The 17,335-nt window shown below is 41.2% G+C and overlaps 1 protein-coding gene and 1 long non-coding RNA gene across 4 annotated transcripts in view; both read left to right on the forward strand.

Annotated features, from left to right (window-relative positions):
- Positions 1-362: 362 nt before the first annotated feature.
- LOC125499928 lies at positions 363-1,703 on the forward strand. The gene is made up of 3 exons (XR_007276976.1): positions 363-864; positions 1,261-1,411; positions 1,563-1,703. It is a non-coding gene; the product is annotated as an uncharacterized LOC125499928 (long non-coding RNA).
- A 701-nt stretch (positions 1,704-2,404) lies between these two features.
- Positions 2,405-17,335, forward strand: part of LOC105685090 (protein couch potato) — a 45,757-nt gene continuing 30,826 nt past the window's right edge. For 2 of the 3 annotated variants that reach the window (XM_048650197.1, XM_048650195.1), the window contains exon 1: positions 2,405-4,381. In XM_048650197.1, coding sequence (XP_048506154.1) covers positions 4,322-4,381 — 60 coding nt within the window. In that variant the 5' untranslated portion in view covers positions 2,405-4,321. The remainder of the gene's footprint in view (positions 4,382-17,335) is intronic. The other variant, XM_048650192.1, reaches the window with a different exon arrangement.

Consider the following 17,335-nt stretch of genomic DNA (forward strand, 5'->3'; position numbering starts at 1 on the left):
AAGATCGTCGTTCGATCATATCTGGGGATGACGCACAGCCGATACATACTTTCTTCTGATTGAAGGTAATGCAGCGATAACTATGGAACCCGGTAACGGATATAAGAAATTTTTTTCCATCGTAGGTCATCAATACCTCCCGTCGGTACGGTTCACTGTGCTCGCGATTCTGTTTATTCGATTTCAAAAAAGAATAAAAAGGAGAATCAGACCAAGAAAAATGGCGTGGAAAAATAACGATTATATCAACGAATTCACGATAGAAATAATGGCACTTATCACATGATAATGGATTCGTTGGTCAATCAATCAGTTTTCAATATGTTTTGCCTCAAAGACATTAATTAACAGAGCTTTTTTGAAAATTGTCAAACATACAAAAATCGGTCGATTACGAGCGCTGTACGTTCGAAAATTAGTATACGGACTCAACGAATTTTGTCTTTTCTTTATTATCATATCCCACTACAATTTAATATGATTTTCTTTTTATTTGGAGGAGCGGGGGTGTGACAAGACATGTTTGAATAGGTTTTTGTTTGCAGTGTTTAACTCGATTAAATAAAAAATTGCGTGTATGAAAATAACGTTATATTTCAGTCCCATACGAGGTCCAATATCTCATCGTCGCTCGCACCGTCTTTTTCATTATTTCGTTCCCTCTTCACACTGCTGTTTCAATTGCACGTGTGTACGCACCTGCTAGCAATTGTTGTTTTTTTCTAAAGTCGTTTTATCGACAGGTGTTTGCGCGGTTCGTTTGCATTCCGCGCTCGTGCGGGCAAGTTTAAAGAAATCTTCAACATGGTACTCGTACAGCACAAGTCTAATTGTCAATCCGACTTGTATCTTTTATAAATTACGGTACGTTCCAAAGTTAATTCTACACGAAAGTTTAGCGCATAGTAATCTGATCTCGAAGGGGTGGCTCGCTTAGAAATTTTAGCTCAAGTTGGTCATATCGAACCAATGATCTTATTGTTCCCCACTTCTCACCCCTAGCTTGACCCTCGAGTCAAAATGCGACCCTCTCTCACTAGAAAGGAGGCCCGAAAGGGGAAAACTTTGGTTAATAGATAAAAACTGAAGTGAAACTAGAAGGTGAATAAAAAAGAGAATCTTCATTGTATGTACGTATATACACTCGTTGTCAGGGAAATTTATTTGTTTCATTAATAAAATCAAATTGTTGGGTATAGTATAGTATTTCTATGTATTATCAAATAATGCAAACAAAAAAAGTTAATCATTTTCTTCTAGATCAACGAAGTAGTTCGGTTATTCTCTTCATCTGTCCGAATGGCTATAGAAATGGATAAGGCCACGTCACAGGTGCATTATCGATGAAATATTGATAAGCCAAGTGAATCGATGCAGACTGAGGGGTAGCGGTACCACCTTGTGCGTACACGTACGTCCTTTTGATTCTGAGAAATACGAAACTGCAGGCTAAACAAATATAACGGGTGCCCTGCAATAGCCGACTTATATTCCTGATAGCGCGCTCAGAAATATTTTGTGATTTGATTATTTCCAAAAATTCAGAATTTATATCGATATAGTTGCGGATCACAGCCAACAGCCGGAGCAACATGAGACAAATGCACAAATTGTATACAAGATAAAAATTATCGCCTGTGCTTAGCTGAAACAAAACCGCGGAAATCGTTGTCCGAACCGCATAAGAGCATTGTGGTGGAGGGTTGGCATCCTAGGACACGGAGCAAATTTGCATCTCTCTTCGAAATGTCTCGGTATACCCTGTATATGTATGTACCTAATTGTAAGTAAACCATCACTCAGCCACATAAATAATTCCTGGTATTAAAATTGTTAAAATGAATAGAACCGAGTAGAGTGGTGTGTAATGCAGTCAATTAAAAAGTTCTGAGTTTAAGATAATCAGTGATACAAATTTCGTTAATACGTTGCTTCAAACTTTCGAATTTTTTCGATTCACTGTATACATTTAACGTATAAATATGACGTTGAACATTTCAAAGAACAAAAGAATTCTACTTTAATCCGTAAATGGAATATGCATTTGTAAAGAGTATGAGGATGAGCGTGATACATCGACTCGTTTCTGTTCGTACAATATCATCCAATCTCTGCCTCCTTCACACAGTGAGTACGGACTGTTCTTATTTTTTTCCCTTATTTTGCCTAGATAGTTGCACACCTACGTTCCTTTCATCCGATCTTTTTCTCTTTACCCGTTTTTCACCTGGTCTCTCTTCATCTGTTATACACACTACATCGGTGAGAGAAATTGCTCAATTTCCAGAGTATCTTCATCCTAAAGATTTTCAAACCTTTGTAGCGTATCAAAAACTTTCTCACAATCAGATAGGCTAAAATTTTGAAGAACGGAAAATTGATTCTGTAAGTTACTGAATGCTTTTCTTTTTTCAGAACCTTTTTTTCGAATTGGTTACCAAAATCTCTTGAAATTGAGAAAATCTGAAATTGGATAATTTTCCTACAGTAGTCTAAATTAATGTACCTGGTAGATAGATACATATACTTCGGACATTGGAGCATAAATTTCCTACTGCACCTGGTGAACATAGTTACAGAGTTCTATACGTAACACAGCTCCGTACATAACAAACGTATGTTACCTGGAGCACGCCGGGTTACATAGTGTGCCCAGTTTACCCGGTACACCTTGTACGAGTATATACCTCGTATCTACCGGTGGCTAAAACATACGTATGCATAGTTGCGTCCGCGCTTTGGCTCGTCGTTGGCGTTACGGAACTGCGTATAGGTATAAGTAAGGTATACCGTATACACGCTCTGTACCGGGTATCCCGTATCCCGGTATCCCCTGATCCCACGAAGAGTGAGCGAAGCGGCGTTCGCAGGCTACGGGTAACTCCACCTGACCCCACCCCGGCAACCCGCAACCCCCGCAGGCGTCGCGCCTCCCCCAAAGCGACGCGGCGAACGAACGGATAGGAGGCACTGGGAGGCACGACCGATGGCAGCAGCAACAGCAGCAGCAGCTACGAACCAAGGAACGAAAGGCACCCCGCGCCTGCTGCCGTCAGTCTATCGGCAACCTGCGAACTAGACGTATCGCGGTGCTTACGTAATAAACATTATTATTATTATTATTATTGTCAATTACTTGTCAGTGTTATTTTAATACTTTAATTTTCGCGCTTCGGTACGTTTTTCATTTGCTTGGATAGACAGGTAGCCCATCATATCACACGTACAAAAATACACACAGAAACACACGATATCCCTCTCTCTCGATCACCGATTTGTTATCTATTATTTCACGCGTATTATGCGCATACTTGTTTGATGTAACAGATTCGACGTTTATATATTTATATATATGTATGTATAAATATGGAAAATTTACGAAGTGTATTCATACAATATACGAGTAACGAGGGGGGATCGCCGGCATTATAAAAAAATTTATACAGAAGAACCACAATCACGTATAATGCAAAAGTAATCAAAGTGTGGATCGCGGTTGGAGATGCAATTATTATACCGTTGTTGAACGATAAGAAAAAATCTAAAATAACAATAAGAATAAAATAACAAACTACCAAGATCGATCCTTATGTAGTTTCTTGGTATATATCGATTGTTTCAAAATAGACGTGTAGAACACACCTGCTCAACGCCCTCCGTATAGTCTGACAGGTGAACACCGCGACATTAGGGTAGGTATCATACGGATATTGAAGGGGGAATCAGTTGGTAAAAATTATTCTAAAGAAAAAAAAAAAAAAAAAAAAACAGAGATAGAGAGAGAGATAGAGAGTGCGGGAACTGATAAATATATAAATTATATTCTACGACCTTTGAGTAGACCATACACAATATACAACAACAACAAGAAGAAGAAGAAGAATTACGCGAAATTAAAAGAAGGGGGAAAAAACGAGAAACGAAAGGAGAGTAACGCAGAGACGAAGAAGTCCTTTTTGCGTCACCCTGTTACCGAATCAACGTGCTATACACCAGCCACCCCAATAAACGTTGGAACGGTGGTAGCCGAAGCGAAAACGAAACTCCTCGAGTATAAGGTGCAGGACGACGTCTACGAGAAGGATAACTAGGGGGAGGTGGTGGTGGAGGAGAAGGAGAAGGAGTGCGACGAGGACGAGGACGAGAGCGAGAGCGAGGAGGGGACCTGGACTTGGAGCGAAACAGCTTGGAGGCGCGCGTCGTCTTCGCCGGATCAACCATAACGCCGCCCGCCTTAAAACGTCCGAGGCGGGAACCGGTGGAGTCATCGCCGCCCCCCGCTCGCCCTGTCGTCACAACAGCGGACATCGTTCACTGCATCATGGACGCGCCGCTGTCGCAGAGCATGGACTCCGTAAATACCGCTACCGGCGAGGACGAGGTTGGTAAATTTTATTCAGATGTTTTGCTCACGAAAAATCTAGGTACGGACTAGCCCCCGAACAGACGCAGGCAGCGATACCACCGGGGATAAGGAAAGAGAAAGAGGAGATCTTGTTCTTGAGAAATCAAAAAAAGCCTCGCAAAGCTATCAAGGGGTGGAAAACTCATGACGATCCCTTTGGCTACCGCGCGTTTTCCGGAAAACTTTGTATCCCTATAGTAGGTTGCAGACATCGAGCGCCGGCAACGAGGCGGGCAGGAAGGCAGACGTTGGGCACCTGCGAACTCCGCGCCGACCACGCTTGTTATTGATTTTTCCACAACACCGTCCAAACTGGCGTGTCACGTCATATGGAGGATTACAGTCGACTCGACTCATGCACTAACACACACCGTTTCCATATTTGCGAGTATACCGTTTTTCTAATTAAACGAACATTGCTTCTTTTTTCTTTCACCACAAATAATGTACGATATAGGTCAAACAGGCGGTTCAGCTCTCGGAGAAATTATTATTCATTTTTATTATCGACGAAAATGTTTGGTTTCATCGTTTTGCTGATTTTTCGGTAACTCGGAGAATTTCAATTCTTTCCAGCTCGATATCGAGAAAAAACGAATATTCCCTGCCCGCTTAAGTAGGGGAAAATACTGTAATCCCCGCGTATCATCGCTCTTCGAAATCTACCTCTAGTTTTTCAAATATGACTTCTCATGAATCGTAAAATTTTTACAAATCTGAGCTTCTATGATTTGATGAATAGTGAAGCTTTCTGTTTCCTTAAATTTTTCAACCCCTTTTACTCCCCTCTAGACGATTATAAGAAAACAAAGAGCGCCGCAATTATTAACACGAACGTCAATACGTTATTTCATTCGTTATTGCAGCACAAAACGAAGTTGTTGAAAAATGTTTTTAGATTTTTTATGTTTGTATTAATATACACCTTTTTATATCAACATGAAGGAGATGAAGAGAATTAATAATAACAACACAAAACATTGTCGTTACACGCCACGTATAAGCGCACCTGCTCGCATTAATTGCGATGGGGTGGTTTGAAAATTAGAATTTTTATAGAGGTGTATGGAGATACACAAAGTTCAACTGACAAACTTCGTTGTATCGTGTATACATACACATTTATGATATACATGAATACATGTGTACAGGTGTATGCACATGTATATAATATGTGTGTGTGTATATCAAACTTGATTACGCAAGCGCACATGCGTAAACAAATGTTGCATTTGCCAAACAGTCCAATTATGCAAATCTAATTGTATTTGCCAACGGTTATAGATATTATACGGAGTTTATCGGTGCGTATCGATATATTTATTATACCTACCACGTATACACCTATACATATACGTTATATAATCCTAGAATTTAGATGTGTAGGTATCATAATCACACACGTATGTATTTCGGAAATGCGTATGATATGAGCGCTGTAACGAATCTTTCAGACCTTTGAACGAAAAATTGCCAGTTTAAATTCAAACGCTATGCATTCATAAAGAAAGAAGAGCACCGCAGATATCCGTACATTTTTTGGTGAAATATTTTGTCGAAACACAAGAAAAATCCGGACCCTCAAGAATCAAAAAAAAGGAACTACAGAATCGTTATAGTTGAAACTTTATAAATTTAACGATCACATCGAAACTTCTTTTAGCAGACCACATTTCTGGTTGAATTGCACTCTCGTTTCGCTATATACTTGAATGAGAAATCGTTTTGTTCAAGTTCTAATGGCAAGTTTACATAGTTTTGATGCAATAAAAGTTTTTGCTCTCATCGTGCTATCATTATTGACGATTTTTCGATCCACCAAGATTCTCCTTCTTCTTTGAGTATCGTGTATACATACATTCATCTAGCGATGTATGTATGTATCGAACTTCCGTTGGGAACAAGTGAAACCTCGTATAAAATCACTCGAAACGATATAGGCGTGTATATAGTTATATGCTCTTGTACGTTTTACACGGAGTCCACGTGCTACAGGAGGCACATAATATACTTATAAGGTATATACAGTTGTATATCTATATGTATGGTATATAAGAAACGACTCACCGGTCTTCAATCTCGGCGTTAAAACTCCCCGCTGCTTCGCTACCAGCTTCGCAGAAGCGTTTTAACTTATGCCCGCGCGCGTTTATTGAGTGTTAATTCAAACCGGAAAAAGCCGTCCCTTTTATTGGTATTTGTGGTACATGGAATATACCTATGTTTACATAATATGCGCCCGCGAATACCTTGCGAGTTGAGATTCGTTCGTAATTCATTTGGTCCGATGATTATAATTCATTATCCTGCCGCGAACAAAATTCGTTCAAATTAATATATGCCAGAGTGAAGCCGCGGTGTATGACATCGGTTTCGACCAAAGAAAATAGAGCGGATGAACAAGAGAAATTAAACTATCGAAATAATTACGTTGACCACGTCGGTAATTAGCTACCGCTAAATTGTTGATATTCAGTTCTTTTACGATGTGCGCCGCCATTACGTATGTCCTTTTTATTTCCTCGTTTCCCTTCGAACGAATAAATATGCATATCTTTAAAATGGCTGGCTTCGTACAATTCGCTCGTCGCACCCTGAAATTATCGCGACATACTAATTTCCAATTTTTCTTCTTTCTCTTCCTGTTTTTTACCTATGCCAACCGCTCTGATATACATATACATACAAGTGTGTAGAAACCCTACAAAGAACCAAACACATTATGTACATATGTATATTTACCTTTGACGTTATAGGATCTTATACGGTGTCTGTGTGGGTAAAAGTTTTTGAAATTGGTTCATACATGTCGTTTGTAATAAATTGTCGTCCTGCTAAGGTTATTAAAAAGTTGACGTTCGCTGCGGTAGGATTCACCGAAAGACTTCAACGCCTGTATAGGACAGGAGCATGCATCTTTCGGTCGAAGCGCGCTGGATAAAGAAGGAACCTACTTTCAGTCTGCTTATTGTACAATATAAATGAATAGATCGATAGATAAATAAATGTAGTGAAATCGTGTACATAGCAGCGTTTATTTTATTTAAATATTCATATAGAAATTCATGGTAATGCACACCTCCGGGTTTCATGAGAATATACACAGTATGTGTATGTATAACGTGTGTCCATAATTTTCACTCGAAAATTCGATTGTATAACTCCGTTAATTTCGTAGCTCTCCGAAATAAGGGACAGAGATGAAACCCTGAATTTCTCAGGACATTCATAAATAAGGGAATCTATTCATTGAGTGCAGGGCTTCGTAGTCCGGTTAGAATTGTTAGTCGAGGGTGTTTATAATTTTCTCGTAAAACCATGAGCATATCAATTATTTGGAATAAAATTTCAAAGTAAACGGACGTATAAAGCTGAAAAAAAAATTGTCGACTCGTCCATCTCCGTTGCACCTTATTAGGATTTATTACACGCATTACGAATCTAGGGCGCTTCATTGGACCCCTTATATTATGCACGGGGTTACCGTAAAATCCCATTATAAACCGTACGTAATGTACTTGACACGCGTTACAAGTACCCTATAATATATTGTGTGTTTGCCAATGTTCATATACAATGCGGATATGAAATACAAATCAAGTACCCGTGAGTGGGTACTCGTAAACGTGGTCGGACCCAGGGAATCATATATCAACGATTTTCAATCCAGGTCCTAATTTCGATTTGAGAACCACTGGCACCCGAGAAAAGATTATAAGCTTTAAAATCCTCCGGTTTTCACGAGCTATACCTGTATTTCAGAAATGAGATCGAGGAATTTTAAAACACTGCAGTCAACGGGGTTGTATGTTGTGTGTTTTTCGGGGTTATACCACGCGGCACAGACGTACGTTAGGGTTGAGAGTTTGAACAAAGCGAATGAGAGGCGTCGTCGTTCGGATGAGGGGGTAAAACACGCAGTCAAGTTCAACCTTTCAAAGTACATCTTTTCACGGTATATACCTCTATACAAGTATTCCAACTCTCTTGTGACCGAATAAGATAAAAATGTCGGAATAATAACCGAGCGAGAATTTTTTAATTGGATTTCAATATACCGAAAATATATCAACGATAATTGAGTATTCCTTCGATCGAACGTCGTTGATTTCTGAAATTAACAAAAAAATCAAAGAAAACCCGACGCGCGTGCCATGGACAAACCTATAGGTATACTTATGGGTGTTAGTACACCGATTACGGTGGAAGAGAAAAATTTCGCGGATTACAAGCATGGCAAAATTATGTATACTTACGTACCCGCGTATACATATATACATCGTTCGCGATCCTTCCCACTTTCCGTAGCTCGGTATAATTAGCCCTCAACAAGCAGAAGCAGAAGAAGCGGCGGAAGCAGCAGCAGCAGCAGCAGCTATCTAGCAAGCCTCTAGAATAGGGATGAATGTGCGCCAGCAAAGGGTTGCCACAGCTGTATACGACACCCGGGGGTGAAGTGACGAGAAAAAGATGGAGGAGTGGAAGAAGGCGTAGGAAAAGAAGACGAGGGATAAGAAGGAGAAGAAGACTGGAGTGCATGGAAGCATCGCGGTAGGCGGGTTTATGCAGCGAGTATTCTTCATTGAAGGCATTAATAGTAATGGGAAATTTGCGAAGAGAATTCCTTCATCGAATATTTAAACGACAGCTTCTCTCCCGCGTTTCGTCGGCCTATTGCAAGTCCCCGCGTCCCACCGTCGAGAAAAATTGCCCCGCAGGATTCGGTTGCCCTTAGTGCGACACCGTAAATAATCCGAGTATTCGAATCCGAGTTATCGATTCTTCGCGTCGAATCTATCTCGTCTACGAGGATCGTTTTAACGACCGTTTGAATCATTGACGTAATATTATAACTGTAAAACTGTCCCCTCCATACGAATAATCGACGCTTCCGTTGATACTTCTTTGTACCGTTTGCACGGAGACTCGCGTGTTCTATCGACGTAACAATAATGACAACAACAACAACAACAACAAAAATGATAATGGTAATCGAACGCGAATGCAAACTCGCTAGTTAAATGTATCGTATCGAATTCCTGCGAGCAAGGAAATTATCATTACGCAACGTTGACGAACAATGGATTAAAATTCTAGCGCCTGTTGCCGCTTTTCTTTTGCTGTTGTTGGTGTCGCTGTCTCTGTTGCTGTTGCTGTTGCTCCCGCTGCATTATGGCAGAGCGGATGTTGTATAACGGTTAGGCAGCCAAGAGGAACGGTGGAAGCAGCAAACCGTAAACCCAGCGATTGTTTTACCTCCGCCAGTTTTGCTCCTACCTTTTCCTCTGCCCGCACACCCGTCCATCCGTCCGTCCGTTCGTCCGTCTGTCCTTCCCTCCGACCGTTCCTTCCCCCCCCCCTCCGCCCCCCCCCCTTTTCCACCGTCCTTCCATCTACCTTTCCTCTCTTTTTTTTAGCCTCTGTGAGCCTTCCCTACCTGTCAGATTGTCCAGGTTCCATACCCGACTCTCGATATCCATGCAGAGCACATAAAACACATCTCTTACTTACGATCTCTGTGATACACTTTAACGAACAGCTGCGTTCGTTTGCTATATTCACTATTGAAACTCGTCTAACTCATAGTCAAATTAAATAATGCAGCTCGTGTATGCGCTCGTGAAATTTCGATCGTCTCAGATTAAGTTCCAATTACTGTTTTTTACTTTTTCCTCTCAAACACGGCGATTTAATGGATTAATTCTTTCTCCCCCATTGTATATAGATTTTCAGATCATACCCGAATAATTCCACTCATTCTTATATTACGGGGATAGTCGTTTTTTACTGAAGCTAATGCTCATGCACGTGCAGGCGATTGTAAAATTGGAAGTAATTATTTGTCGATCATCTTGATAAAAGAAATGAACAAATTTTACTGTTTTTTTGAAAAGGATTCCCCTACCAACGGACACGACTCCACTCCCTCTTACACCAATGCGGAAGTCGTCTTCCGTACGCCGAAGAATCGATATTCGGTATTTAGTTAGAATAACTTCGCTTCCCTCCTTTCCCGTATAGTCGTCGATGATAGCGAATGAATAATTAGCCATTTTTCTTCACACATGGAAACATAAACCTGTCGTATTATGATACAGTGTAAGTGAATATGGAAACGCGCGACTACGATACTCGTGTACATAGGCATAATTCGTGTTACCCGCGTTCGTCGGCAACGACGACGTAGACCAACTTTAATTCAACAATATAATATAAGTAGCGTAAAATTTCACAACGCTCCCGTTCCTCTCTTATCCACGAACCGTTGAATATCTGGGTCACGTGTCATTTCTTTTTTTTTTTTTTTTCATTTCATTTCGTTTTTTTTTTTTTTTTTTAATTTTTCTAGCTCTCCGTTCATCAATACACGTCCTGATATCATGTATACCCGCACTAGAGTTCGCGTCAACCACATAATCGTAGCCGTTACAAACACGGCGACGAATTGATTATAATTTATTTATTTAGTTGTATAGTTTAGTTCTGTTGGAATTTGATTTTCGTCTTATTTTTCTCTTTCTTTCTCGGATTCGTTTTTTCCTTTTTTTTTTTTTTCTTTCTATCGATACTCGGTCGACGACGTGACGATCTCACGCCAAAGGTCTACGTGGAACAGTTCGGGCTGAGCGTGTATAATCTCGTCTCGATTCTTCTTCTTCGGGTGAGGTGTACAGCGATACCATCACACCGTGGTACCACTGGGTATGCCTCGATCGCCGGTGCAGTTCTTTTAACCCTTTTTCGTTCGCTTCTCTCCTTTTTGATTCCAGTTTTTTTTTTAGACGATTTTTTTTTTGTAATTCTGATCGACAACCCAGAAACACAATGCGAACGATACCGCAGAAGACAGATATTGCGATCGGTTCAAGGTTCTGTTATTTTATTTATCGGTTTGGTATACGTGTATCTATATCATCTACCCGTACCCACATAGATCTATACACGTGTACGAATATACGTAGAGAAAAGAGAGAACTTATATTATAACTGGCGTGGCGGTGGACATTACGACGAATGAAAAGTAGACCAATGCACAATCTCAACTATACCGTGTAACCCACATGGGTCAGGACAAAAAAATTGAACCGTTTCTTTGGGTAGAAAACGACGAGAGATTTCCACTAGCTGACGATGATCCTATAAGATTTATCGTATCTCGTATTGCTGCAGATGTAATTCATAGTGCAGAGAAAAGTCGACTTTAGCCTCTATGAGTTATGTGTAACGAAAAATAGGTATACCCATCCAAAAGAAATATGGTCGATTTTTATTCGCTTATAATTTTTCTGCCTTATAACGCGCGTATCGAGGCCTATTTTTATTATCAGTCCTGAGTAATAACGTACACGCTTGGGTATCTTGAAGATTAATAAAGAAAAAAGAAAATTCCCTTCACATGCCAGAAAGAGAACCTCGTGTACACACGAAAAGCGCATTGTCACGAGAGAGAAAAAAAAAAAAATAGAAAAAAAAAATTGCACCGATGTAGTTTCAGATCGTCGATGCGGTGTGTACGACTCGAAATTGCAGAATAATATTGAAGCATGTAATAATTTTAATGTTACTTATTTACTTACATATATATACGTATCGTGCGGGCGATGCGGTACTCGTATATACAGTAATAACAACTGAGGGAATTCTTTTTCACCACGAACTCGTACATACGTACGTACACGTACATGACATATATACTATACTATATACGTATACATGTATATATGGAACACCACCCACGCGCTTTTTGTCGGAGAAAAGTGGCACGAGTTACGTCATAAAAGTGGCTTAATTTCTCTAATTGTTCGGGCGTTATAGGTCAGATCAAATTATATATATCCGACCAATTATATTATCATTTTATCCGACTAATTTTTATACCGTGTAATGTTTGGCGGCTGCATAATAGATTTTTATATTATACATTATATGACGTATTACGTTCAATGGGCGTGTACCACATAGGTGTATCGCGTATCGTGTAATTTTTTTTTTTTTTCGCGATGCATCGCGCTACCAACTCGTTCTCACAATTTTTTCTCCTATTCTCTATTCCCTCAAAACTCGACTGCACGAGATGATTCGAAAATTATTTCCCGGCCAAGCAAACTTTCAATCATGTATATTGCAATATATCTACACGTATTATATGTACATATCATATCGCACAGCTGGTGCGCCCAGATTTTCGCGTCTCTTATTCTCTCTTTTTCTTTCGGATTTTGTAATTTTTTTTTTTCTCTATTCAAACGCGGAAACGCGCCCGTGGGAAGGGGTTAAAAGGAAGAGAAAGAGAGGGGGGAGGGGGGGGGGGGTCAGGTAATGCAGCCGTACCCACCCATGTACAGCGGAGCGATTGAAGACACGAATGATTTTTTCAACCCATGAATAAATAATTGTTACCTATTTTATACATGCACCATACGGTACACGTACCCCATCATATGCACGGATACAGAAACTAGAAACTAGACTTCCAGTCGCCATCCACCTTCCACGCCAACTACACTTTATACGCTCGTCTACGATTATGTGCCTACATAGGTGTATACGTATATATTTACCTACAAGGCGGAATGTATCAATAATAAAACTGTGCGCCAGGTCAAAGCAATTGTAATGTGCGCCATGTGTTTTGTCCTCGCATACATTTACGTAGAGCGTGTACGTAACGTGGAACGGGGGGGGGGGGGTTGCACGTATCTATACATACGTGCAATTACATGGGTATGGTACATGACATCCAGCGTAGGCATACGTACGTACGTACGTACGCAAAAGTTATACCTGCACTTTTTACGTCCACCTTGCGTACAGAACCGTGTCGTATGTCCCGTATCGCAATATCCCTTGTAGTATACCAACGTCGTACACACAGGTTACTTGGGTGTATATGATTTTTACATTAGCCGTAACACTAAACTACGATAATTGAACTATGTGGGAAGTTGGACTGTAACGCGAACGTAAAATTACACGATGGGTATATTACGGAGGCATCAACGGGAAAGCCGCGTGTCGCTCCGCGCTACACCGCGTAAACGTGTTCGATCGATCCAACGTATCCTAGATTATCTTATGGAATTGAATATGCTACACTTTAATTAAACTATTATAGATAATCGTACACGTGACGAATAGTATCTACGTACGTACGTACGTACGTACGTCGTAGGGATATAACTACGTGGTTCTCTTCGCGACGGCGCCATGTCACAATCTGGCATACGTTATTCAAAACGTCATTATACCCATTTCCCTTAACACGTACATTCGCAGGTTGCTCGATCCGAAATAAATTATCCGCTCCAACTATTTCCATAAAAATCGCATCGGAAACGAGTTGCGTTGATTTTCTTATCACACGCCCGAAACTGTGGTCAAGTATCCTTTTTTTTCACTACGTGCCGCCGGACTATCGGCAATCCAAATGACACGCACTACGCGTTGCGGGTAATCAGGCGCCACGAATCGGTCAATTCTTACGAATAGAATTCATTAATTTATTACACCTGGCGATGATGTACCTGTGTATTAAAGTAGATGGAAAATGGGTGGGTTTTTTTTTAAATAATTTTTTTAATTTTTTTGACACTTTTTCGTGCGAACGTCGAGAGATTTAACTGGGTGCGACGATAGGAGTATGTAACGTGTGCGCACACGGTTTATAAGGGTGATGGAAAACACGAGTTGCTCGTGTTCAAATTGTGTTACGGTAATTATCAATTAGCAGCAGGAATATCATATACGTGTAGCGGTAACGAAAGTTCAACGGTTTTAATGACTAACTAATTAAATTTCGTATCTTTATCGTCATTTTTCTTTTTTCTTTTCAAAAAAAGATCGTCGACGTGTCGAGAAAGAACTTTTTCAAATCATAAACGGCTATCAACGTCTCATTTATCCGTTCATTCGTTTATTTTATCTCGCTTTATTTTAATAGAAAAAAAAAAAAAAAATTGGAATCCGTTCGGGAAGTTTCGGTTAGAAAAAAATGCCCCCCAAACGATCGGACAATCATTCACAAGGATTTCGACGAACGAGAAAGAGGAAAAAATCTCTTTCGGAAGCTTCCGAAGTCTCGATTCGTCGTCGCACCTCTGCATAATAGGAAATAAATTGAAACAATGAAAAATGAAAGAAGTAAAGATAAAAGAAATGGCGAGGTCCGTAACACCGCTCGAGATGACTTGGAAAGCTTTATGAAAAAGAATATAATACACACCGACATTATACTTTGCTATAATATTATACACGAGTGAAAAATCAATTTCGAAAGACGGATGTGACTTCGCCCCGTCGCCTCGTCGAGCACCGCGCAGCAAACCGTGAGGAGTCTCCGGGTCCCCTCCTCATCTTTTGTCTCGACGTTGTCGTCGCCTCGCCTATTCCGCGTACACACGTGTCTCTGTGTATTACACGAGTACAGCGTACGTACAGGTATGATACCTACACGCGCGTCTAACTCCATAGGGCTCGTCGTCGGCTATGGGCAAAGCCGGAGATCATCCCCACGAGGACGTGCGACTCGCGACCTGACCTACTGCTCACTGCGCCCTCCACACACCCCCAGAGATTCATTTCCGACCCGGGGCAGCTCCTAACGATGCGTCACCCGCCGGTAGCGGCGTCGTTTCACTAATTTCAGGAAAAACGAGTTCCGCTTACTCCGTATACGACGTACACCCAGCCGCGTCTGCTGAGGTATATCCAGACGATGAGGCGGCGAAGGCGAAAAGTAGGAATATATTTCGAAAGAATTCGCTTCGTGTAAAATCACCCTCGCGATTTTCGCGAGCGTTTTTCTTTCTTTCTTGTTTTTTCACCGGTAATTCCTTGCATAAGTTTTCGCGAGCCTTCGATTCTCGTTGTTAATCAATGGAAACCTTCTCGATAATTCAATGTTAATCAACCGAGAGTTCGGACGAATCGTTACGTAATTATGATGTCAATTTACGAGATGGAACTGAACGCTATTGTAAATCGCATTGTTTCATCCGCATTCAATGCGAGACGGTTACCTGATCGCCATTGAAAACGCATTTGTAATCAATAAAATCTTCTATAAATTTCTGAGAATTTTCGCGCACGTGCCTAGCCGACCGTCTTCTATATATAAATGTTCGCTTCGCCTACGGATATTTCTTTCTCATTTTTGTCATCCATTTATTTTTCTTACACTGACAAGTATAACGAACGAAACCTCGCGATACGCCGTACGTAACGACGCCTCATTTCCAATCCCATCAGTTACAAGTAGGTATATAACATCTGTGGGATGAGCTGCTCTGAGGGTTTGGCGCGGGAGATTTCATCGGATCGCGACACCCTCCCTTACTTGTATGTATGCCCGTGTACGGTATACACAGGGTACGTACACTATACGGATGTATGCATTTATGTATACCACATTTGCGCTCCGGGGAAAGTCGCGCGAACGGAGGAGCCGGGGTTATCGGTATAACCGAGGAGTTTGGGATAGCAATTCTCCAGGCTGTTGCACGATCTCGTTGAGCCCTACCGAGAAATACTACTTGCGGCTTATTCGGCCGCGAATATACAGGTACATGCATGGCACGAATACATCGAGCGTTAAAAACCTTTTTTAAGGAGGTACGAAAAATTTTTGAGGGAGTCGAGTCAGTTTTTGCGCTCGAAATTAACGCGATTAGATAATTTTTATTCATCGAACTCGCACGATGCACTTTCCCTCCGAATGATTAATTTTAACGCACGACCCGCGGGGGTCGCAGTGTGCGATTGATCCATCGCTCGCATAGATCGTTCCATTTCACGACCCATAAAGTTTTCAGAGTAACGCGCCGAATGTCAGGTTGCTCTTTTTCCTCGTATGTACGACAACCGTGAATTTCGATAGCACACGGTTGTACGACCGTGTGTAAGTTAAATACACGCAGCGGAACAGAGTTACCGTACGTTACATACGTGTACGTACATTTGTCGAATATACTATATGTATACCTTTTCGCAATTAGCCCTGCGGAGGTGGTTATATAGTTTTGGAAACACGACAAATTCCGCTCCAGTAAACCGAATAATGATGCAAAATGCGACCTCCACAGTTCGCGCTGCAGGTCGTTGATTTATCTAGGTGGTTCGGTGCCAGCTGTGGAAGAAAGAGATGGACGACAGGAGAGATATAGATCATGTATATCCGTAACACTCTGTACGTGCAGATCTATGACAAGGAGAGATATCGATGCGGCGAAAGAAAGGGACAGAAAAATCAGAGAAAACGAGAGCAACCTGCGGAGCATTAACCCGTCACGGTATAGGGGATGATGGGGGGTACTCCCATATGCAAAACGCCTGATGCGGGACGTTCGCTGTCGACGTAATTCGGCCAGCGTTTGACCCTCGCAATTTTTTTTTTTTTCCCCTCTTTCCGAACTCAAGGATCCCGGAACATTTCTGAAAAGTTACGAGTGTTCGAACCGTCGCTACTAAACTGCCAGATGTTTTTTAAATCTGCTTTCCGGCTAAAACAATTCGTGGTTCCGTGAAATTTTCTTAAGAGGATTCAAGCGTTCATAAGTCTGGTAAATGGGTATGCCAAAAATTCTGAAATTAGGGGGCGACAGAGAAATTAGAAATTTGGGTGATAAAAATTATCCGCACCCCTGTGAAATAAAATGGATGAAAAAATCGCGTCCCCTCCGCAGCGTCTGCAGGTCCATACGCCCGCTACATCCTCGGTGGTTTCTGCACCGGTGCGCGTCCCGGTGGTTCCTTCGTTCTTGTCGTCCTAATACAAGGGAGATGTACAACGCGCATGACCAGTGCCCTAACGAGTTATGCTTTGGTTTCAGTCGATTTATACCGACGCGGACGCTGTAGCAACAGCCCGCGAACGAACGACCGATATAATATGATATATATATATATATATATATATATATATGTATATATGAA

This window comes from Athalia rosae, chromosome 1 (assembly GCF_917208135.1).
Source record: "Athalia rosae chromosome 1, iyAthRosa1.1, whole genome shotgun sequence".
Lineage (NCBI taxonomy): Eukaryota > Metazoa > Arthropoda > Insecta > Hymenoptera > Athaliidae > Athalia > Athalia rosae.